Here is a 25,060-nt window from a genome sequence, read left to right as displayed (position 1 = left end):
AATTGTTGAAAACACAGCATAATTATAACTACTAAAAACATAAAAGTGCAATAAAAAAAATCAAAATTAAAGCTTCAAAATTAAATGACATTTTTAAAAAGTTTTATTTTTCAATCTTAGACTTTTACTAAAATGATCATAGTGTATAAAAATTTTAAGCCGCTACATAAAAGCAAGCAGTCGAGAAAAAATGACTTAGTTAAATAATGATGATAGTTAAAGCAGTGAAACAAAACTTTATCAAATTACGTTAAAAAAATTTTTTTAATGTAAAAAATAATAGTTTTACTTATATATTAGATAATTGTAAAAAAAAATAATTCAAACGGAATAAAAAAACTTATTGTAACTATTTCTACAAGTTTAAAAAACTGGTTTAGGATTATTTATATCATAAAAAATTGGACTTTGTAATGCGTCTTTCGCTGATATTCGCTTTGAGGGATCATATATTAACATTTTCTGAAAAATACATTTTATTTAGTAGATTACTCGGTAAATTTAATTTAATGTGATGAAGTTAACCTTTATGTAATAAAAAAATAATTTTGAACAGTAATCTGTTATTCCTTCAACTAACTGTTTCTCTTGAGACTGTTTTACAACACATGTCGTTAGAGCTTTGAAAAATTGTTTTTCTTCTTTAAAAATGATTTAGATACAATAAACATAAAATTTTAACTCAGTAGAACAATACTATTAAACAAAAGCAATAAATAATTCATACAACTTAGTTTATACACAATTTTAAAGGAATAAGGTTTTAAGTCTTAAAAACTAGCTTAAATTATGTAAAAACAAATTAAACAATGCTAAATCAGTCTGTGTTTTTTAATACAGTTTAAACAAGCCTGTGAACTATCCTAAGTACAGAAAGTTAGAAGTTGTCAAAAAAAAAGACTATTCCTCTTAAAATCCATTTTTTAGTTCATTTTCAACCAATTTTGTTTAGTTTTTTGGTAAGTCCATTACCATTACGTAAACATTATAAGTGAATAAAATTTATTTAAATAAATTAAACATATATATTATAATCATTTTTTTCTCGTTTTTATTTTATACATTTAAATATTTTTTGATAAGCGAAGTCACCAGCTCAAAGAAACATGTAAATAGATGTTTAATAAAATTTAAAATCTAGGTAAGGGCATAGGGGGGGGGGGGGGGGGGGGTAAAAACCCTTTTTTGGTTTTTAATCTTATTTTATATAGTTTTTAACAGGCTATAAAATGCTTTTTACAGATTTAAAAAATTCAAAACAATTTTTGAGATATAGCCGGTCAAGGTCGGAGGCAACAATAGGAACCTTATGGGAGGCGCTAACTAAAACAGCAAAAATAGACTATTTCACTAAAAATCTATCTCCTCCTACGTTTTTTGAGATAACTACCTCAAATTTCCAGGAAATGTTTTTTGATATATTTAGAAAATTCTGTAGGAAGGAATTTTAAAAAAATTAAAAAATAAAAATTTTATATAAAAAATAAAGAAAAAAAACAATTTTGTTTTCGATTTTTTGTTATAATTTTTTTTTTATTTTTTTAAATTCTGTTCCGACAGAATTTTTTAAATATTGCAAGGAACATTTCCTGAAAATTAGAGGTAGTTATCTCAACAAACGTAAGAGAAGATAGATTTTTAGTGATTTCTAGTTATTTGCCGTTTTAGTTTGCGCCTCCCATAAGGATCCTATTGTTGCCTCCAACTTTGACCGGCTATATCTCAAAAATTATTTTGAATTTTAAAAATCTGTAAAAAGCATCTTGTAGCTTAGTAAAAACTATATAAAATAAGATCAAAAACCTTAAAAAGTGATTACCCCCCCCTATGCCCATAACACTTACGATAAAAAATTTGTCGTCTATTCGTTTGTATTAGAAAGTTTTTACCCTAAATCTCTTTGTTTACAAAACATAAATAAACTCTATATTTATAACTTATTTAATATTTTTATTCCTAGCTTAATCTTTAGTTAAACATAGATTAATTTCAAGTGAATTTATATAAGTTAATTTATTTATGTAAATATAGTACAATTATATAAGTTTATATTTATATATTTAGTCAAAGTAAAATTACTATCGTAAACTTTTTGGGAGTTTTGAAATCTATCAATGTTTTTTTTCTCAAATAATTAAGCTATGAAAGACTTTGACTTATTTTTATTATAATACTTTTAAATAGTAAAAAATCAAAAACAAAACAGATTGAGCTTAAAACGAACTTGTATTATTGCAATTGAAGGCTGATCTAACTTGTTCAAAATTTCACAAAACTTTCTTGGAGGCCAGTCAGGAAAATTAGGAGTGAAATCAGACAGTTGAGAAACACCAGGCCACATTTTTTCATTTGGTGTTCCTAAAGTTCTAAATATTCTATAAAGCTGGTCAATCTCTGAATCTCCAGAAAATAATGTCTTTTTCTGAACCTTATTTTGATTTTTTTAATTAGAAGATGTTTAACTAAGTTTTTCGAACAATCATGAAATACCATAAGCTTTAAATAGTTTCAGCATATAAATAACTTAAGCTTTATTAGTTTGAAAATAAAACACTATAGGAAAAACATGCATCTAGTTATAAAAGGATGACTTATACAGTTTTTGTTAGTACTTACAAAAACTTTGTAAAAATTATCAAGTACGATTTTTGTTCACAACTAAGTTTCAACTTATTATCTAACTTTAGATTTTATTATTAATCTCCTTGGGCCTTATAAACTATTTAACAGGGTTGCCAAAAATTTTTGATAAACTTCCAGATTTCTTGAGTTTCTTTATTTACAAGTTTTTTTGTCCATTTTTAGTATAAAATTGATTTTAGGTAGAATACTGTCTTATATAGTATAAAAAATGAAAAGATACTGTAATGCTACTTTAAAGGTGTTTGATAATATAAAAAAATTCTGAATAATACCAAAAAAATTTAGTATATGATACATTTCCATAATTAATCTAAATTTCATTATTTACATTCATCAGTCGCAAATCTACGCACAATTTCAGAATTCTCAAAAAAAAAATTTTTGTTTCAATCTATAATATTGTAAATTTATTGTATGTATTAAGTTAAAAATATATTTAGTCTAGAAAAAATAGGAGATATGTTTCCAATAAAGTTGGGATTTTTGCATTTTTAGTCTGTGTCTTAAATGAGGAATCTATTGATTTTTATGGATTTGCTCTTTATATTTTAGGTGTGTTAGCCCCCCTTTATACCTTTAAATCAAACAAGATACAATGTTCAATTCCTCACAAAATTTTCATGTGAACTCAATAAATCTCTTGTTTTAGCTAATTTGTTCCTTGACCACCTAAGATTAAACTAGTCTTGCATGGTACAAGAGGAAGATATTTCTCTAATACCATGCAAGACAAGCTTAATCTTAGGTGGGCAAAGGAAAAAGGAGAAAAAATACTTTTCACATATACGACGTACAAATTGATTGAAAACAACTTTTGTAAACAAAAAAAGTTGGAAACTTTATTTAATCAAATGCATTTCAAATAAATATCCAATATAATGGGTATATTTGCTACAACTCGCTTAGTTACGTTCTCTCATTTAGTCACGCACTTTTTTTTTTAATTTCAGGTTTTTTAATGATTTTTGTTCAAAAGTTCAGATTTTTTCAGATTCCAAGCTTTATGACAATCCTGCATTATAATTTAAAACTTTTATACTTCTAAAACTTAATACAAAGCATTTACTAAACTTTTATATATTTCAGTAGAAACAAATGATGTATATTTTTATAAAGCTATGATGGTTATAAATATGGTTTCCTCTAGAAATCTAAATTAAAATCATGACCTTGATAAACATACTATATAAAGTAATAACTATCCGCTAGAACAGTGGTCTAAACGGTGTGCACCTGTGCACATTAGTCTACATATATATATATACTTATTTATTTATTTGATTATATAAAGAACAATAGTTTAGACGACCGTTTTGTATATGAGATATATAAGTTTTACATCTTTAAATAAACCTTTTTATTAAAAAAGTCATTAAGGTGGGCTCCGTGTTAAAGATTTGATTTATCAAGTTATTCAACTTATTTCAACTTATATATATAAACAACTAAAATACACAAAATAAATTTTTGCTTGGGACAGCTGTTTCTGCGTTTTATAAGCGTTTTCAGACAAGTTTTATTCAATGAAAAGCAAACTTGTAACTACAGCAATAAAATTTTACAAGATTAGGTATTACGTAATGATAGAATAGTTAGTTATTTTTAGACAAAATTATTAACAAAGTTTTTAGATAATTGTTTTCGATAATGCATGCAGCCAGTTTGTAATTCGTTTCTTTTGTTTAGAGATTCAGATTTTTAAACTTTTAAAATTTTGACCTTTTCCGCATTGCACAATTTAAATTGATTTTTTTAACCTATATTTATTTTTCGTTCTTGTTATTATTTCCCACTGAATTTTAAAACTAACTTTGTTATTTTTTAGTTTCCAAATGTACTGGGATAAAGTTGTCGTATTTTTATGTTTTTCGTGTTTGAAGCTGTACTTATGCGTTGTGTAGCGATTCTTGAACGATAGTCCAGTAGAGCCAACATAAAACTTGTTTTTTGCAGTCACACATTCGCCTCTATTTGTCCTGCGCGTCTAACATCTTTCGATTGTGTGCCATTATTAGTTGTTTAATGTTTGAATACAGGAATAGGACACTTTTAGTGTCTTCATGTTGAAAACTTCACAATACGGATGGTATTTAGTAAAGTTTTTGTCCACAATCTCTAGGAAGCATTTCCCAACCCGTGTTGCCACGCATTGAAGAATGGAGCATTGAAATATAAAATATTTCTTCTCCTTTTTTTCTTGTTTTGACCCTTCTCGTTTTTGTAGCTATAGGCTAACTCGTGATTGTATCCACTTTCTCTTCTAGCTTCCTGGTATATCAAGAGAATGAGACAGAAATTAAGCTTTTTTTGGCTGAAAAACATTTATCTGCTGAAGAATTAAAGAAGCTAAAGTCTCGTCTTGGTGGAACTCAATCAAGAAAAAATACACATTACTTGCCAAGTCTGCAAGAAGGTATCTATCGACACCACCATTTTCTGTTTAATCTGAAAGGTTATTTTCAGAAGCTGGTAACTTGTACAAACAATCGAATTGCTTCCAGAAACTGGCGAAAAACTTTTGTATCTTCATAACAACTTGAAAAAACAAGAATAGGTTTCTTTGCAGCTTAATGGCGTTGATATGAGTAAATGTTATTTATTAAATTTTATATTCTTAAACATAAACACTTGCAAAAAAAATTATTGTTCATCTTATAGTTGGAACTTTTTTAAATAAAAGTATAATGTAAAGTTTAACTTAATTGAAATACATAAAGTTCGTTGTTTTTTAAAGCATTGCTACATTTAGTTTCTTTTACGTCATACAAGGTACAAAGTTCAAGTTTTGTCGTATAAGTAACTTGAAATTTAACATTTAAACTGAGATTTAATATAAGCAGATCTTTATTTCTTTACAACGTTCTTTTTCCTAGTGTTGAAATACAACATATAAATGAAAATACAAATAGACAATAACATGGTGCTTTTTTTTGACAAAATATTTGTATTTAACAAATTTTACTAATTAATTGCATTATAACAAATAAATTTTATAAGTTTGTTCTCTATTGAAAATAAATAAAACCTAAAATATTAAGGATCTGGATCTGGTCGAATTTTAAATCAAAAAAATAGATCCGGAACTGGATCCGGCCGGATCTTAATATACAAAAAAGATCTGTTAGATCACTAACTCACTGTAAATAACTGGATTGCCATTGCACCAACTGACTGACCGCAAATTTCGATAAGTTGTTTATTTTAAATATAAAGCAAAGTTTTTTTTCTTACGTTCATAACTTAAACATTGTTTGATCAATAACTTTACGTTTACCGTCTTCAAGGACGCAAACGAAAATGTAGACTCAATACATTATATTATCAACGTCTTAAAATGCATTTTTTAATAAAATATTTCCGCTTATAATTTTTTTTTTAATTTTCCTCTCAAATTATAAAAAAAAGGAGATGACGGCAAATGACAGCCTACTGTGGAATTTAAAACATTTCTCACTGCAAGTATATAAAAAGTTATAACAAAACAAAATAATTACTTTGTAGTCAGTAGTGCATTATAAAAATAGTACAATCCATATACACAAACACAGTAGCTTTACATTGAGTACGCTCCTTAGAGCCGAAAACGTTGTGTTTGAAATGCAAATTTATAACTTTTTATTTAAGCTAAAAGTTTACAAATGTGCAAATATTATTGGTTTAAAAACCATTTATAAAGAGGCAAAATGGTTTCCAAAACTATAAGAATCAATAACACTACTTAAACAAAGATGTTTTTATACTAAACTAAAGCTACTAGAACACTAACAGGGTTGTCAGAGGTGTGTTGAAAATTTTGCTCGAGCTTTTCTAAACTTCTTCCAGGTTTTTAAAAGTATAAACAAGCTTTATAGTCTATATTTAGTTTAAAGTTAACAGGTTTGCCACTCTTTTTTTCAAAAAAAAATTTCATGTTTTCCAAATTTCTTCCAGGTTATTAAAAGTACACATTTCTGGGTCTATTTCTAGTTTAAGTTAAGTTTAAGGTAAACTGTGTTAAAAAGTATAAAAACATTGAAAAGATAATGTAAAGCTACTATAAATATAGTTTTAAATAAAAAAAATCTTTGATGATAACAAAAACTTTTTATTTATATGATAGATTTTTGGAGTCAAATCGAAATTTTACTACTGAACATGTGAAAGTTGTTTAAATTCCAGGTTTTTCCAGTTTTTTTAAGTGATATTTGTTCAAAATTCCAGTTTATTTTTGCCTAAATTGTCAAACTCCAGGTTTTTCAGGGTTTTTACAGGTTTCTATGTAAAGTGGCAACCCTGAGTTAAACTTAAAATAAAAAAACTGTCTTAAATAGCATAACAACATTAAAATAATACGGTAAATCTACTTATGTTTCTTATTAAACAAAATTCTTTATAAAACAAAAAATTTACCTATTTGGTAGATTTTTCGTATCTAATCGAAATTTTATTACTTTTTATGTAAAAATAGTTTTAAATTCCAGGTATTTAAGTGACCTTTGTTTGAAATTTCAGGGTTTCAAAAATACTTAAAATCCAGGTTTCTTTCCATAAAATTAAATACTCAAGGTTAAACTAGGACTTCTTGAGTACACATATTTAGGATATGTTCAAAGTGCATACTAAAGAGGAAGATGACTGTACTAGGTTTTTCAAAAAAACAAAAGTTATACTAATAAAAAATTGTTTCTAATTTTATATTAAAAAATAATATAATTTATTGAAATGTAATGTATCATTGGTCGAAATAAACCAACATGGCGTAGCACTAGTTATAAACTATCTCAAAAAATTTTGATTGGAAGTGAAATAGAAATTAAGTTATTATTTTCATATTATATTACACTTATATATTAGTTATGTACTACTTATTTCAATTAAGTGTAATATTTTTTATAATTAACCTAAAATAGTTAATCAATCACAAAATTTTATCTAATTTGTTGCAAGATTACATGAAAATGAGCAATGATAATAGTTTTAAAATTAACATAAACTTTTTAAAGACTAACCATTTCGCTAAATATACAACCAATACTCCATAGATCAACTGCACTTGAATACAGCCTAGTTCCTAACAAAACTTCTGGAGGTCTGTACCACAATGTAATTATCTGTTAATTGGACAAATAAACGATTTTAATAATGAAATCAATCATGTAATTTTTTTTTGAAGTTTCAAATTACATTTTATATCATTTAAAAAAAATTAAACTGCCTATTTTTAGCAACATAAAACACAAACAACTAATAAAAGAACTCAAATAAAAAAAATTTGATTAAAAAAAATTAATAGCTTTATAGAAATAAAATTATAGTAGCTTTTATCATAAAATTAAAGTAACTTCATGTGTATAAGTTCTCATTGGAATACCAACAGCACGGGCAAGACCAAAATCAGCCAACTTTATACTTCCATTAGCATCAATAAGCAAATTTTGTGGTTTGAGGTCCCTATGTAGAACTCTGTAAATATTTTACGATTGATCTTTGTGTTCTAGTATTGTGTAAATCTTAAAATTAAAAGATCATTTTTCATGTTGTAAAACGAACTAAAGTTAAGTTCTGTTATAGAAAAATCATCAACTGAATTTAAAAAAATTGGGAGACTGACCAAAGAAGTTTTAAACCAGTTTTTCCCTAACTCATTTTCATAAATTCGTGAAAAATTTATAATTTTTTTGTTGCCTTTATTAGATATAGCACCTTAACTAGTTAATTACTCATTTACTTTTTCACTCTCTCAAGCTAACACCTCCTGATATTCAAATTCACCCCATGAGGCGATAACGCCCACTTTTGGAAAACCCTGCTTATGACTGTTATCCATGTAAACCAGGGTTTCCCAAACTTTTTTGCAAATGGCCCCCTTTAAAGAAATTGAAAAAGCAATGGCCCCCTTCAACAAGATTACTCATAAACTACGATAAAAAACACCAAAGACCTTTTTTTTTTTTGCTCTTCATTTGCAACTCAAGAATATCTAGTGTAAGTTTCTAAACTACCGTAAGATACAAATAAGACTTTTTTTTTTGCTCTTCATCTGCAACTCAAGAATATCTAGTGCAAGTTTAAAGTTATGGCCTCATGGCCCCCTGTGGCTCCTTTATTGCTCATGGCCCCCCCTCTTCCTCCTTTGCTGCTCGTGGCCCCCTAGGGGGCAACTTGGCCCACTTTAGGAAACCCTGATGTAAACAAATATATAAATAAATTTTTCGTATTTACGTTATCACACAAATTACAACTTAACTTTTATTTAGTAATCAAAGTTCAAAAAACAAAAAACTAATATTTTAAAGTAAAAACTATTATAACATAATAGTAGGGGTATGTTATTTTTGATTTTTTTGAGTACAATTTCTTCAACCGCTTTAAAAGGTTTCATATTGTGTTTAAAGGTCAGAAAAAAAAAATTAGTTGGATTGACTTACCTCAAAATCAGGAAAAATGTCAAAAATAGTTCCGAAATTATGATTTAACTAATTCTCTCGCAATTATACTAAAAATATTTTCAACTAAAGCTATTAAAAACAACATTTTAACGATATTTTAATTATAAAAACTGCTTCTAAATATACATAAAAAATAAGTAACAAAATAAGGATATTAAAGGTTCTTAAAATCGTTATTTTATTAATAACATTCAATTTTCTTTTCGAATGCTGTGTTAAAGCTTAAGATGGTTTCATTATTTATACAGCATTTTATTCGACTTGAACGTTAAGTATGAAACATCAATGCTTCCACTAATGATCTGATACTTGTTTGTTTCAATAACCTCCGGCTCTTCAGGAGATATCTAAACCTGATCTTCTTTGCTGTGAGCAAGCTTTTCGAAATATGATAGTAGAAAGGTGTCATCATTGCGAATTTCTACTACATTAGCTAAATGTCACTCATACTTACCTCTACTATCAATCCAAAATGCAGCAACAACCTGGCCTGAAACAAACGTTAAATTTAAATTTGTTTGCTTTTTAGACAGTTGCTCCTAATTTAATGCTGTAAGAACTTTTTGTAAGTGAAGAGCTTGGTGTTAGTTATAAAAATGTTATTTTAGCAAATCTGACTTCAATGTACAGACGCTTATTTTTGACAGCATCATTGTTATCACTGCCCAAGTAATGAGAAACTTTATTAAATTTGGTTTAATGGCAGGATAGATTTGTTTTAGGAACTTAAAGCTTTTTTTACTCTGTACGTATATTAAGCGTTTCCTTCTCACTGTACCCTTTTCTTCATACTTTTTCATTTCACATTCCATTCAGCAGGAATAACTTTTATGTAATGTTCAGTTTTTCCCTATTTCTTAGTATTGGCCAGTGCATCAGTAGGCAACAAGCCAAAACTTTTGTTAATATTACATTTCGGCAGACAGTACTGAGACTATTTTTACCCCTTATTAGTAAACCATAATTGACAAGTCAAACACTACGTTCCTCAGCTAAATTGTGTACAGGAACCTTATGTAGTAATTCCATCATCTCATTACTTACTGTTAAAATTTTCAGAAGTGATCCTGTAGAATAATTAGACTATAGCTCATTTTAGTGTTTATGTTTATACTTGTTTTCATTTCAGATTTTACATTGTTAATAAATTATTAAACTAAATTGACAAGGAGTTATTCTTCATGTAAAATCTTCATGTAAAATCTATTCAACAATCTGAGAAAGTAAAATGGTTTAGTAAAGTGCCCAATCCGTGGATGCGAGTTCCAGACGCCAGATCTATCCGGTGATGTAGTGAGTAGCCTTCTCAACCTCCACAAAGTGGAGCATCAGCAAGATTCTGGGTTATCCAATAATGGAGTAATGGCAAATGCACCTCAATTGATTCGACCAAGGGTTGACCGGGGGATCAGCCAAGAGACATGGCTTGCTTTCATTCGGAGGTGGGAGGCATTCAAGATTGGTTCGAATATAAGCAACCAAAATGCAAGCATACAGCTTTTTCAGTGTGCGCAGGACTAGCTTGGCGATCTTATGTTAGCAAGTGATCCTCGACTGATGACCAAATCAGAAAGTTAAGTTGCTAAACTGATGGAATCGATTGCAGTCATAAAAGTTGCTATTGGTGTAAAGAGAGCAGAACTTATGAACCTACATCAGGACCATGATGAACCGTTTAGAACGTTTGCCACACGTGTACGAAGCAAAGCAGAAACCTGCAATTTCACTAAAGTCAGTGAGTGTGACTGTGGGAAAAGCAATGTGACGAGTTACACAGAAGAAGCAATAAAAGATGTGATGCTCGCTGGCGTTGGGGACGATGACATAAGAAGAGAAGTTCTCAGTACTGAAGATATGTTATCTAGGTCATCATTTGATATAATTTCCTTTATTGAAAGTAAAGAAATGGGACGCCATGCGACTGAGAATTTGCGGACTATATCTGCAGTCTCTTCCTTTCAACGTCAGAAGAAGGGACGTGTCAACATAGGAGATAAGTCCCAACATGTTCCTTGCCAGAACTGTAAAAAGCTTTTCTATCCTTTCAACGAAAAAGGTAACCAAAATAAAAAGCCTTTCAGATATTGTTTATCTTGTTGGCGTAGTCGATCAAAAAAAATTAATGCTTTTCAAATACAAGCTGATCGTTCTGATTTTATGCAACAAGATACCCAAATAATGTAACCACACGCAAGTAAAAGAATCATGTTGAATAACACTATATTCAGCAAGAAGTCCTTGCGTAAAGCCAAGGCAACGACTGATCATCCTCGTGCATCAGTCAAGATTGCTAGACATAGCACAAACAAGTTTGCATGGGTAAGTGGTTTAGCTGATACTGGAGCAGAGTCGAACCTTTGGGGTTGGAAAAACTTTCAGGAGGCTGGTTTTTGTAAGAAGGATTTAATGCCTGTATCCATCACAATTCGGGCTGCTAATAAAATTCCTATTAACATTCTAGGGGCTTTCAAAGCGACTTTTAGCGGAATGTCTCCAAAGAAGGAGGTTATCAGATGTGATGGAATTGCTATGTAAGCGATTCAGTGACTGGATTCTTTCTCTCGTATGAAACCATGGTTGACCTCCTGATTATTAATAAGGATTTTCCCACCATTGGATCTCAACTGCCTCATCAGCATTCTGAAGTTGCTGTAAGTTCAAATGAAAATGATCCGAATAGACTGGATTCGCATAAAGATGTGACCTGTGATTTCCCGCCTGGGAGTAGAGTGCCAGACTGACCAAACAAACTTCTGTTTAAGGCAACAAATACAAACGTGAGCAAAATGCGTGATTGGCTCTTACATGGTACGCAGCTTCAACGTTTAATGTATGTCCACATAGACTACTCCAGCAAATGAGTGGGTCTCCACTTGAGATACATTTGGAAAATGATGCTAAACCACGTGCTTGTCATACACCAGCTCACAAGGTGTCTTGCCAAACGTGAACTTTTTTTCCTTTAAATATGCACCAGCTTTTACTGGTTCACTAAGCATCACTGAGCACAAAACATGCAGTTAAGTAGTATTTTTCAAAGTTCAACACAAACTAATTAAAAAATAACCTAAATTAGTTTATTTAAAAAGCATATACTTTTAACTTTTCACGATTATTTGTAAGGTAGATATTATTCAAATGAAAATTTGTGTTATACAGTAAATTCTAAATTTTTGTTCAGTTTTTATTTAACTTTAAAGTACCTAACTATTGAAATATTTATCTAATTATTCACTTAAAACTAATATTTCAAACAAAAAAAACTCTCAAGCACAAATACTTGAAACAATAAACATATTTAGTACTTAAAAGGCTAGATAGATACAAATATCTTTTCAGATTTTAGAAGTTTTTATCAAAATTGTATGCTATAAGAAATATTTTTCATAATGATAAAGTCCTCACCTTATTTAGTCGGTGATTATGAAAATTAAATTCTAATAATTATCTAATACATATAATAAGTACTTAAATTAAATACTAAAAACTTATATTTTTGAGCACAGTAATATTGTTTGATACATACTACCACTACTATAAAGACTACACATAGGCAAATTTTAATAAATACAACCTTAGGAAAAAATTAAATCTTTTGTTTTAGTTTATTACATCAATAAACTTGCATTTCACAGAACTTAACTTATTTTTTTATACCTTATACTTACTTATATAACAGAAAATTTAACATTTAACCCAAAAGAGTAAACAAATGTATATCATTATTAAAGTAGTAAGTTAAGTAACAAAAACAAACTGAACTTTATTTGTGGTCAATCAAACAGAAAATTTATTTTAACTTTTGGTTTACTAAACAGCTTCTTAATTTGCGGATGTTTAGGTTTGATGACAATGAAATAAACAGATGTAAAAAAATACACTCAATGTCTTTACTCTTGTATTTATTTAAGTATGAGCAGTAATTCCCAAGTAGAAAATTTCGCTCTACATCATATACCCCATACAATTTTTTTTCCTAACTAATTATACCAATCTCAGCAACCAGTTTATATTGGTGAACAACTTCTAGTGAATAAATTACTTAAATGTGAAAGGTAATAGGATAAAATAAGAATTAAGATGAAAATAGAAATTATTTGAAAATTTTATACTAGTTTCAATAGTATATGTTAGTTTTAGTTTATTAGTTACAAACAACAAAATTTGATTTATCACATATTGTTTAAAATAATAGTTGTGTATAAAGTATAACCGCAATAAACAGTTTTGTTATCAAAAAGCTAGGTTTATAAAATATATAAACTAAACGCTAAACTTGCTGATTTAGAGAAGCCACGGTGGCCGAGCGGTCAAGTGTGTTATATGTATTTACCTTTGTACAGTGCGTAGGTTCGAAACCCGCTAGTAGAATATTTTTATCATAGTTATTTCAAAAATATTTAATTCTTATTTTACTTATGGCTACAAAATATTGTTGATTATGTGTTTCTAACTTTATGACTGTTTGAAAATATTTTTTATTTAAACTATTTACAACAAATCAATTAGCTCCAACCACATAAAATGGACACAAAAAATGAATTCTAAAACGAAAAATATACATCATATTACTAACACACATGTTTTCTGGTCATAGGGGGTTTATGATGCTCCTTTTTACAAGTCGATTTTAATATAATGAACTTTATGTTCTAGCTAGCAGTTGATTTTAACAGTTTTTAAAATTTAAACTAAAAAACAGGTACAATGAAAATAAGTTCAAAAGGCTCTTTATATCAAAACAGCAAAAAAAAACTACTGCATTATGAAAAAAATATGTTGTACAGTTTTTGAAAAACAATTCTTAAACTTTTTTTCTTAAATCTTTTTCTTAAAATAATTTAACCATCCATTTTTACTATAGGGGTACAAAATATTGTTGATTGTGTGTTTGTAACTTTATGACTGTTGAACAAAGTTTAGTTTTTAAGTAATAAGTAAATATTAAAACTAAGTAAATAATAAATAAGTAAAGAAGTAAATAATAAATAAGTGACATAAATTTATTTACAAACTATAAAGTACAATACAAATTTATTTATTGTACATTACTTTGAATAGTTTGGGATATTTTCAACTTCCAAGTAGTTTTTTAACTTTGGTTGTTTTGGTTGTAAATAGTGTTATTCCAAAACAGTAACATTTTGTGCCCATTAAACCATTAAACCTGCAATAAAATCTGGTGCATATTTAAAGGAAAAAAGTTCACGTTTGGCAAGATACCCTGTTTGAGGCAACAAATACAAACGTGAGCAAAATGCGTGATTGGCTCTTACATAGGTACGCAGCTTCAACGTTTAATGTATGTCCACATAGACTACTCCAGCAAATGAGTGGGCCTCCACTTGAGATACATTTGGAAAATGACGTTAAACCACGTGCTTGTCATACACCAGCTCACGTGCCAATTCATTGGCAGAAGCAGGTTGAAGCAGATCTCATTCGAGATGTGATGTTGGTTGTCTTAGAACGTTTAAGTTTTGCCTTTACTACATTTAATGACCTCGTGTACACAGAGCAAAACACCTTATGCAAAACTAAATTAAGCGCAACATCTTGCAAAACTATTGACTTAACTCTATGTGCTTTTTTTCATTTGAAATAACACTTTAAACATCAGCACAAAGAGGAAGTTTTCAATAAGAAAATTCTTTTTTAAATGAAAAAAAAAAAACAATTACTACAATTTGTATTAGTGATGCTCGAAGCTTTGTTGTCATCATCCCCTCTACATTTAAGAAATTTTTGTTGTGAACAACTTAATAATAGAAACATTTACTTTGTAATTGTTTCAAATCTTTGAATGTAATTAATATTGTGTTAACTAAATATTATACTCCAAATTTATCATAAAGCGAAGAAAAATATTATATTAAGGGCATAGGGGGAGGGGGGTAAACACCCTTTTTTGTTTTTTTATCTTATTTTATATAGTTTTTACTAAGCTACAAAATGCTTTTTACAGATTTTAAAAATTCAAAATAATTTTTGAGATATAGCCGGTCAAGGTCGGAGGCAACAATAGGAACCTTATGGGAGGCGCTAACTAAAACAGCAAAAATAGACTATTTCACTAAAAATCTATCTCCTCCTACGTTTTTTGAGATAACTACCTCAAATTTTCAGGAAATAGTCCTTGATATATTAAGAAAATTCTGTCAGAACAGAACTTAAAAAAATTAAAAAATTAAAAATTTATATAAAAAATAAACAAAAAAAACAAATTTTTTTTTAGTTTTTTTATTATAAAATTTTTATTTTTTATTTTTTTAAATTCTGTTCGACAGAATTTTCTAAATATTGCAAGGAACATTTCCTAAAAATTTGAGGTAGTTATCTCAAAAAACGTAGGAGGAGATAGATTTTTAGTGATTTCTAGTATTTGCCGTTTTAGTTTGCGCCTCCCATAAGGATCCTATTGTTGCCTCCAACTTCGACCGGCTAAATCTCAAAAGTTATTTTGAATTTTTAAAATCTGTAAAAAGCATCTTGTAGCTTAGTAAAAACTATATAAAATAAGATAAAAAACCAAAAAGGGTGTTTACCCCCCTATGCCCTTAATGTGTTACTGTTAATTTTGTTCGACTCAAATCTTAATCTGTATATCTAATAAAAATAATTTAAGCTTAAACATAACAATTTAAGCATTTTAATAGCACCATTATTACTAGTTTACTGTTTGTCCTTACAAGGGTGCATTTAGTATAATATAGTTTCTTGTTTTTAGTGGAATTGTTATAAAAGATACAATAACTATAGTTCATTACTTATATCAATTTAAGTTAGAAACAATCTAAACAGTAGCTAAAAGGATGCAATATTTATTTTTCGAACAATTTTAGACCTAAAAAATTTCCACAATTCTCCAACCCAAAATCTTTGGTGGCTAGCTTTAGGAGTGAAACAACTCAACCAAAAACTTTTTGTGAGCTTAAACACAATTTGGAACTTTTTTAAGAGATTCCCAAAAAAAATTTAACATACCCCCTAATTTTAGTATTAATTAATAATCTCAATTTGTAACTATAATATTTCAAAACGTTCAATGTAAATAATCTTTTATACTTAAATCAGTTTTCTTTTATAAAATACATAAGGTAAACACAATTTGAAATATTTTGTACATATATTTTAAAACCGTAATCTCTTTATAAGTGATTAAACTCTAGGTTGCACTTATCTTGTTTTTCTTTTTTCTGACATTGTTTTTTGTAAAAAGAAATAACCTTAAAAAAATATTTTTTTTGTTATCAAAAGTGGTACTCATTCTGGTTATCAATGTAAACGTAGCAGCCTAATATTAAAACTAGTTTGCACAAAATCATTTTTGTGCATATTATATGATATTTTCTCATGAACTCGAAAACCGGCAAAATAAATCTTGAAGGCACTTAATCAATCAACTCAAGCCTACTTAAGAGGTTCTGCTGTATGTAGAGAATATTTCTTACCAGCCTGAAAACCGTTCCACGCTACTAAAAATAGTTTGCAGTAAACTGAAAAAAGCTGCAAGTATCTTTGCAAAAGGGCTTGTTAGAGGATCAGATACCCTGTGAAATAATGATAGTTAAGAAAATGAATTGCAGTTGCAGCTGCAGTAGACACTTAAAAAAATTGATTTATTTTTGTGTAGTACCACATCACTAAACAATCTATTAGGCGTGATTATGCATTGATTTTGACACTTAATGAGCTGAACATAACTTGTTGAAGACACGAGATTGTAAACTGACTAACACTATTACTTTTTCCATGTAAAATATAACTCCTAATATAAATATGTTAAGTGCATAGGGAGTCCACCTTAATTTTTATAAGTTAATCTTATTTTGTAGAGTTAAATCTAAGCTATCAGGCATTTTAAAATGCTTAAAAGTCAAAGTAACTTTTAGATATAAGCGTTCAAAGTTGGTGATATCTAGTGATTTACTGAATCTAAGATACGGATCTGGTCATTTTTTACTTGAATCCGGTTCAGGCTGGATCCTAGTTTTGAAAAAAAGATTGGAATCTGACCGCATCTTAACTTAAAAAAGATACTAAATTTAAAAAACATCCGGATACGACAGTCTAGCTGAGATTTTGCCAGATCCGGGTCTAGTTAGTTTGGAAAGACTTTGTTTTTTGCGATCAGCTTCTTTCAGTTTTATATACTTAGATTATTGTGTTTTGGATATTTAATATATAGAAAATTAGTCAAGCGAAACAGAGTAGGTAAAGTTTAGTTAATTCAATCATTTATTGTAAAAATACAGGTACATACATCCATTAGAGTAAAAATAGTAAATTGTTAACTTAAAGTTTTTTGAAGATTAGATTCTTCTACTGACTCTATAATTTAGTACGATTTATAATCTTGAAATAAAAAACTTATATTCAAACTCTATTTGTACAAGTACTTCAATTTGTACAAGTCTTCACAATTTCACTTAAGTATTTTATTCTCATTTAATTATAACAAATAGTGTAAAAACTCTACAAATACAGCTCATAAAATGTTTGGTTACTTTAACTTCAAGAGGCAGCAATTGTCAAACTTTTTTTTTATATTTTTCAATTTACAAAATAAATTTCTTTTTAGCCCTGGTTTAGATAAAAATAGTATATAGTAGTATAAAACATTTGTAAACACTTTAAAATTTTGTTGAACAACTGCTGCCTCTTAGAAGTTATAGTAACCTGATATTTTAAATACTTTATTCTATATATGTATATATATATATATATATATATACAGTTGCACAAATAATTTCAGAAATAAAATAATAGCTCACAACAACAAAATATTAAACAAAAGCAATATAGACGATAAAAGCACCATAAAAGATAAACTTTGTAATTGCCTTAAAGAACCTTGCCCTTTAAATAACGAATGCCTAGTGTCAAATATAATTTATAAAGCAACAGTAACATCAAATAAAACAACAAAACAGTATATAGGATCGACAGGAAATACCTTTAAACAAAGATACAGAAACCACAAATCATCATTCAACAATATTAAGAAAAGACACACAACAGAACTAGCGAATTACATATGGAACTTAAAAGATAACAATACAGACTACAAAATTAAATGGGAAATACTAAACAGGACAAAATTAAAATTCAATACTAAATTCGGCTGCAAACTTTGTAACTTAGAAAAAATAGAAATCGAAAAATCAGATAAGAACGTAACACTAAACAAGAAAAGCGAAAGACAAAACATATGCATCCATTATCAAAAATACTTTTTTAACAAAATTAAAACCAACGAAATATTAAAACAAAATAAAATCGAAGCGGCAAACACGAGTATTTTATAGCATTTTTTAACATTTTTCCCAACAGCGAAAAATTTTTTTTAATAGCTTAAAACATTTTTCCAAAATAACCTTTTTAAACTTTCCTAAAAAGCATAAAATAATATTCACAGCGTATTTCAAATTCAGCTAATCGTACAATAAACTGTACCATTACTACGTCACAATTATTATAAAAATTTTAAAATCGAAATTTCTGTTCACTATTATAATAAACTGTAACTTACTGACGATCACATGAAATTTTACATTTTAATGTGTGAAACAGCTGTTTAAATTATAGTTTTTATATAATTAAATAAATAAATATATATATATATATATAATTTATTGAAATGGCGATTTTAAAAATTCTGGTACATTATTATATATATATATAAATTAAGGTTAATGTTCAAACTTAAACACCTTCTACTGAGCTAACTTGAAGGGCTTTTAAATAATTTATTGAAATGGCGATTTAAAAAATTCTGGAAATCATATCGGCCTATGCTCCACTCAACAAAGATTTTGGTATGCCAACCATAAAAATCCTTTAAAGGTGGTGTATACGAAAATTAAACTGAGCTTTCGAAGTATGTTTGCGGCCTTAAGCGCAAAAACATTGATTTTAAATTAACTTGGGAGGTGATAAAAAGAGCACAGCCAATACCAGATGGTAACAACCCTGTTTGTAGGCTGTGCTTAAAAGAATCTACAGCCGTTATGTATGCGTTAAAAAAGGAAGGTTGTTTAAATAAGAGGAGCGAATTTATATCGTCTTGTCGACATATGAAAAAGCTCCTCTTAAAATACAACAAATTTTGAAGTATTTTATAGTCAATTAACTGTTGTTTTCGTTAATTTTAGTTTTTTTATTAGTTAGATGGTAGATCGATTTTTGTACTGAATATTTGTAATGTACAATGTTCAATTCTTACGTCATATTGTTTTTGTTTTTTTGTAAACTTTTGCATCTTTGTTTACCAAAGTGCTTTTTATTTTAAATTAAAACTGGCTGAAGATTAGAGACAACCTTCTTTGTCTTTATGAAACATATGTTCCAGAATTTTTAAAATCGCCATTTCAATAAACTATATATATACATATAAAGAATTTTCTTAAGGATATTTTTTATATTAAACAAGAATGGCAGCCACAAACTCAGTATACTAAGATGCACTCAGGATAACTCTGAATGTTTTTTTAACTGGTGAAATATTTTAGATAAATCAAGACACTAATGCCTAGTAAATTGTTCTATTTAAAACTAATGAAAAATAAGTACTTTTTATAACTCTGGGTGGTTTTAAGATTTTTTTAAACTTCACAACTGATTTTTTTTAGATTTTAAATGAGAACAAAATGAACGTGTAACAATACTTTGCTTAAACTTATTTTATTTTATATAACCAACTTTATTGAAAGACTTGATTATAAAAGTTAATTAAATTGCCTTTTATCTCTGTGGCTATCCCTTTTTACACTTTGGTAAATTATCACAAAATAAGTTTAATAAACATCAAATTTAGCAGATCTTAGATATTTTTTGTTATATTTTAGAAGATACGTTTAAACAGTTTTAAAAATAGGTTTCTTTGTAGTTTAATGGCATTAATATGAGAAAATGATATTTACTAAATTACTTTTTTATATGTAAATAGTTGCCAAAGAAGTTATTGTACATCTTATAGTTCAAACTTTTGTAAATAAAAGTATAATGCAAAACTTATCATAAAAATAATAAATAAAGTTCGTTATCTTTAAAGCATTGTAACATTTAATTTCTTTTACATCATACAAGGTACAAAATTCAAGTTTAGTCGTATAAGTAGCTTGAAATTTAATAAACTGAGATTTGGTATAGGTAGATATTATTTTTATTTCTACAACGTTCTTTTTTCTATTGTTTGAATGAAATATTTAGCCCTATGCCCTTTAAAACGTTTTAAAAATTGTTCATATTTTAAGTTTTGAACTTCTTCAAAACATCTAAATATAGCACTTTGCCGATAACTATCTATAAAATAATTTTTTCTTAAGTTATTGCATTGGTTAGCATACTTCATTACTAAATGAAGCAATTATGATAGGTCTGTAAAATAACTATCGTGCTAATTCTTTTCATTGGCCAAGGTTGGATAACCAAATGCAGCTTCTGCAGCTAAATTTGTTTTACGAGGCATTTGATGCATTTGAACGAGCCATGAAAATAAGTATTCTTACAGCAAAAGAAAAACGAATGTTCTTGATTTCGTTTAAGGCACGAGAAATCTTTAGTAGTGATGTATGATCTGTAACAGTTTCTGTTCTAAAAAGAATGTAGTAGCAAGAGCCACTCTTAAATGGCAGCATAATTGTTTTCTGCTTCATTAAGAAACCATTTAAATTGCAAGCTTCACTGTCCAGCAGTCTGGTAAAGGGTTATTACATATACAGTGTTTCTTTCAATTTTTGTTGTGAAATTTACTTTATGATTTTTTTATAGTGAATAATTACATAAAGAAAACATCTTAACAAAAATAGAAGATGCATACATAGTAAAACTTTTAAAAAGCCCAGTAAGAAATAATTTTGATTATACAGAACAGAGGTGAGTTTAAAAAAATAAAGCAAAAATTAACTTCAATAATGCGATCAACCAGAGGTTCAGAAAATTAAACAACTGATTAAACACCAATTTGAAAACTACATACAAAATTTGTATTATCAAATTATACTTAAGCGAATTTTTTTGTTTACAGTTGCTATCTATAGTTACTGTAGTTATATAAACTACAAAATAAATTGATGATTGTTTGTTTCATTAGAATTAAGATTCTGATTTTTTTATTTTAGTTTATAAATAAGTCTTAAACTACAGTGTTTTAATAAAAAATTTTACATTTTGAATTCATGTTTTTACTCCTTGGTAAAAATATATCAATATACAACTTATTGTTTTTCTCTATAAGTACTTCAACAGAACTGAAAATGTTTTAATAAACGATAACTTGTTAAGATTAAAAAATTACTTTTCAAACCAAACTTTTCTAATGGGCTATTAAGTTTACCAACTATTCAAAAAACTTTTTATTGATTCTAATGACAACACTTTTAAATGGATTTATAAGACGCTTTTATTACAATTTAAATGCACTAGAGTTCTAATGATTAGAAAGATTAAACATCGAGCTAAGATTTTTATTCCAACTCTTACACAACTTAAACTCATACTTAACGAGAATTTTTTTTAAGTAAGAACAACCGAAAACTTACAGGGATTATAAGTCTTTAATTGATTTTTTTTTATTTCAGTGACTTACCTATGCGAGTGACAGTAAGCTATTCCTTGAAGAACTTGACGTAGGTAACTCTGTTAAAAAGTATACTTTAACTATTTTGTAAATTTTAACTATATATCGAGTTTTTTTGTCATTTAATCTATAAAAATATTACGATTTACTTTTACTACTATAAATTAAAAAAAACTGGGTAACACAGCCAACTATGCAAGTAGCTTGGTAATTTCTAAAAATCTTTCTTAACATTTTTATTATAAAAGAAAACGCTTTCTTTAAATTCTTTAGCTAATAAAGACTCTGCTCATTAGTTTTACTATGGTTTAATACTTGGTTGTACACTAGGGTGAATCTGTTGCCCCTCAAAAATAAAAATCTTGGAATTACGCTTAGTAACATTTTTTGACGTTGGGAAATCACATAAATAGGCAGCACAAAAAAAGGGTTTCTAGCTTAAAGCCTGTAGGAAGGAGCAAATTACTTTTGAAAATGTTGCTTTATACCAAATATACCGTATATTTAATTAGGGGGGAAAGACTATTTCACTAAAAAATTATTTTCTCCTACGTTTTTTAAGATAGTTACCTGAAACAGTTCGGAAATGTTCTTGTCATATTTAGAAAATTCTGTATAAACAAAGTTTTAAAAAAATAAAGGATAAAAAACTTTATGTAAAAATAACAAAAAAATTTCAAATATATTTTTTATTTTTTTATAACTTTGTTTATACAGAATTTCTAAATATGACAAGGAGCATTTCCTAACTGTTTCAGGTAATTATCTTAAAAAACGTAGGATAAAATAATTTTTAGTAAAATAGTCTTTTTTCCCCTTTTTAAATATACCAATAAAGCAAAATTTTCAAAATTAATTTGCTTAAATAGGCTTAAAGTTAAGAAACTAATGTTTTTTGTGCTGTCTATTTATGTGATTTCCCAAAGCCAAAAAATTTTACTAAGCAAAATTCAAAGGTCAGGACAACAGATGCACCCTATTGTACACTGTTAAGAGACGAATTATAAATATAAAAGTATTAACTTTACTCTTTAGCACTTTTAGTGTACCTAGGAGTTAATGAATAACTTTCATGCAAAAAGTTGTAATATTAAACCTATGGAAATAATAGAATTGCGTAATAGAATTGCGTAATAGAATTGCTCAACAAAAAACCATTACATTTTTTGACATAATACAATCAGGGTTGCCAAATGTTTTTGGCAAATTTTCTCCAGGTTTTCAAAAATTCTTCCTGGTTTTTAAAATTAGATATTTCAGGGTCTACTTTAGTTTAAAATTAAGTTAAAGGTAATATATGTTAAATAGTATAACGACTTTGAAAAGATACCTTAAAGCTTCTTTAAGTGTGCTTTTTAATAAAAAAAATTTTTGATGATGACAAAAAAGTTTTATCTATACTATAAATTTTTTGTGTCAAGTCGAAATTTTACTCTTTAACATGTAAAGTTGTTTAAATTCCAGGTTTTTTAGTGATTTCTGTTCAAAATTTCAGGTTTTTTTAGCTTAAATTGTCAAATTCCAGGTTTTTCCAGGATTCTTAGCAACTCCTACAATGCTAAGATTTTATAAAATGAAAGAATGAATAGTAAAAAAACAAAGGGCGACAAGTTTTTTATTAAGTTGTTTATAAGTTCAAACGCATCTATTTCATAAACGCACTTGCAAGCAACTTACAAGCTCTGAACTGGATACAGTTTGAGTATTAATTTCTTATTGATACTTTTTTAATATACGTTGAGAATTTAGTTGTTTACTAATTGCAAATTAGCTAAGGAGTATAAAAAGTTACATTCTTTATATTTATCCAGTAGAATAGCCTATAACAATCAAAATGAAGTAGTAGCAAATGAGGTAGCAGAGAGTTGTGATGTTGTCAAAACCAGAGATAATTTATACAACTTGTTTTATTAGGTAAAGTTAAAATAAATTTTAACCTAAGTAAGTTCACCTAAGTAAAACACACTAAGATATTTTAATGTTGAAAACAATCATTTATATTTGTAAGCTAAATATATAATTGTTTTAATTTAAGTTTTACTTGAACTTTAAGATATAATTTATATTATAAATGATCTAAATATATCAAGCAGTTAAAATTTAAACTAATTAGAACTATTTTTAATCACAAAATTTATAGTACAAACTAGACATGTACTAAGTTTTGTAAATAAATTGTTAGCAGTTAACAAGCTCCATTTTAAAATACTTTTCATTCTTTTTTGAACAGATTTACAAACAAACTTTGTAAAAACACAACACTAACTTTCGCAAGGTTTAAAGGCAGTCCACATTTTAAAGAGTCCATGTACATCTTTAAATCCTGTGACATGTATTCAAAAACAAGGTAAAGTTTCTCTTCATTGTACAAAACATCCATTAATCTAAACGCAAAAAAAAATTATTTATAACTTAAATAAACAAAAAAATAATAATATTTTCTTAAATAAATGAGTTTAAAAAAAAATTAATTGAAAAAAAATATTAAATTTTAAATAAAAACAATTTGGACAGTACTTGTTATCTAAATACTATTTTCATATTTTGAGATTTTGAGTTTCAAGATAATTGGTTTTAGAAGTTTTTCAAATTATTTTTAACTACCTCACAATATTGGGATGATCAAGTTCCTTAAGAAGAGATATTTCTCTAATAGCTGTACTTGGAATTCCTTCTGTTTCACTGTTAAATCACATTTATAGTAAACTAGTCTCCATAAAATAAAATTTTTGTAGCTTTTTCAAAGTATGAAACCATTACTAAATATTTGTATTATTTTAAACACTGCAACAACTTTAAAGACATAATCTAAATAGTTTACAAAATTGCATGTAAAAGTAAAAATATAAGTAAAGCTATTCAAAACATTATTAAACCAAATCTTTTACATTTAGCTTTTTCTAATTTCTTTTAATTGTTTGGACTATTTAAAATCATCTTTTATCAATTTGCTTTATATGTTCAAACATTATGGACATATATAAATATAAAATTAATTATATGAAATTTTACAAAAAAGTAGTACTTAAGAACTTACACATCTAATCTAATTTTCTTTAAAGCAACTACTTCACCAGTTTGGTTATTTAATGCTTTAAATACTACTCCATAAGTCCCCTCTCCAATTTTTTCAATGTGTTCAAATTTTTCCATTTTATTAAACTTAACTACACTTACGCAAACTTGATTTCTTATAGAGTTTTAAAACAAATTTATACCAAATATTTAAAGTCTGTTTATAGGATGATGTTTATACATTTTTTCTAATTTACTTACCAAATTAATAATTTTTTAAGAATTTTGATTTTAATTAATTTATTTATATGGAAAATTGAGACAACATAAACATGATTTTCACTAAAATTTCAAAAAAAAATAAGGAAAACTGTCATAAGAATTTAGACTTTAT

At 27.5% G+C, this 25,060-nt stretch overlaps 1 protein-coding gene across 1 annotated transcript; it reads right to left on the bottom strand.

Annotated features, from left to right (window-relative positions):
• Positions 1-363: 363 nt before the first annotated feature.
• Positions 364-24,820, bottom strand: LOC145833452 (cyclin-dependent kinase 2-like). The gene is made up of 8 exons (XM_082940629.1): positions 24,689-24,820; positions 24,256-24,333; positions 23,918-24,035; positions 21,661-21,710; positions 7,965-8,085; positions 7,632-7,733; positions 2,225-2,428; positions 364-462 (listed from the first exon to the last, which is right to left on the bottom strand). Exons 1-8 carry the CDS (start codon positions 24,802-24,804, stop codon positions 364-366), a joined length of 888 nt encoding a protein of 295 aa, XP_082796755.1. The 5' UTR covers positions 24,805-24,820.
• Between the last annotated feature and the right edge of the window lie 240 nt (positions 24,821-25,060).

Source organism: Thalia democratica, chromosome 4 (genome assembly GCF_965202585.1).
Source record: "Thalia democratica chromosome 4, ktThaDemo2.hap1.1, whole genome shotgun sequence".
Taxonomy (NCBI): domain Eukaryota; kingdom Metazoa; phylum Chordata; class Thaliacea; order Salpida; family Salpidae; genus Thalia; species Thalia democratica.
Note: the sequence above shows the minus strand (reverse complement) of the source record. Positions and strands in the feature narration are given on the sequence as shown.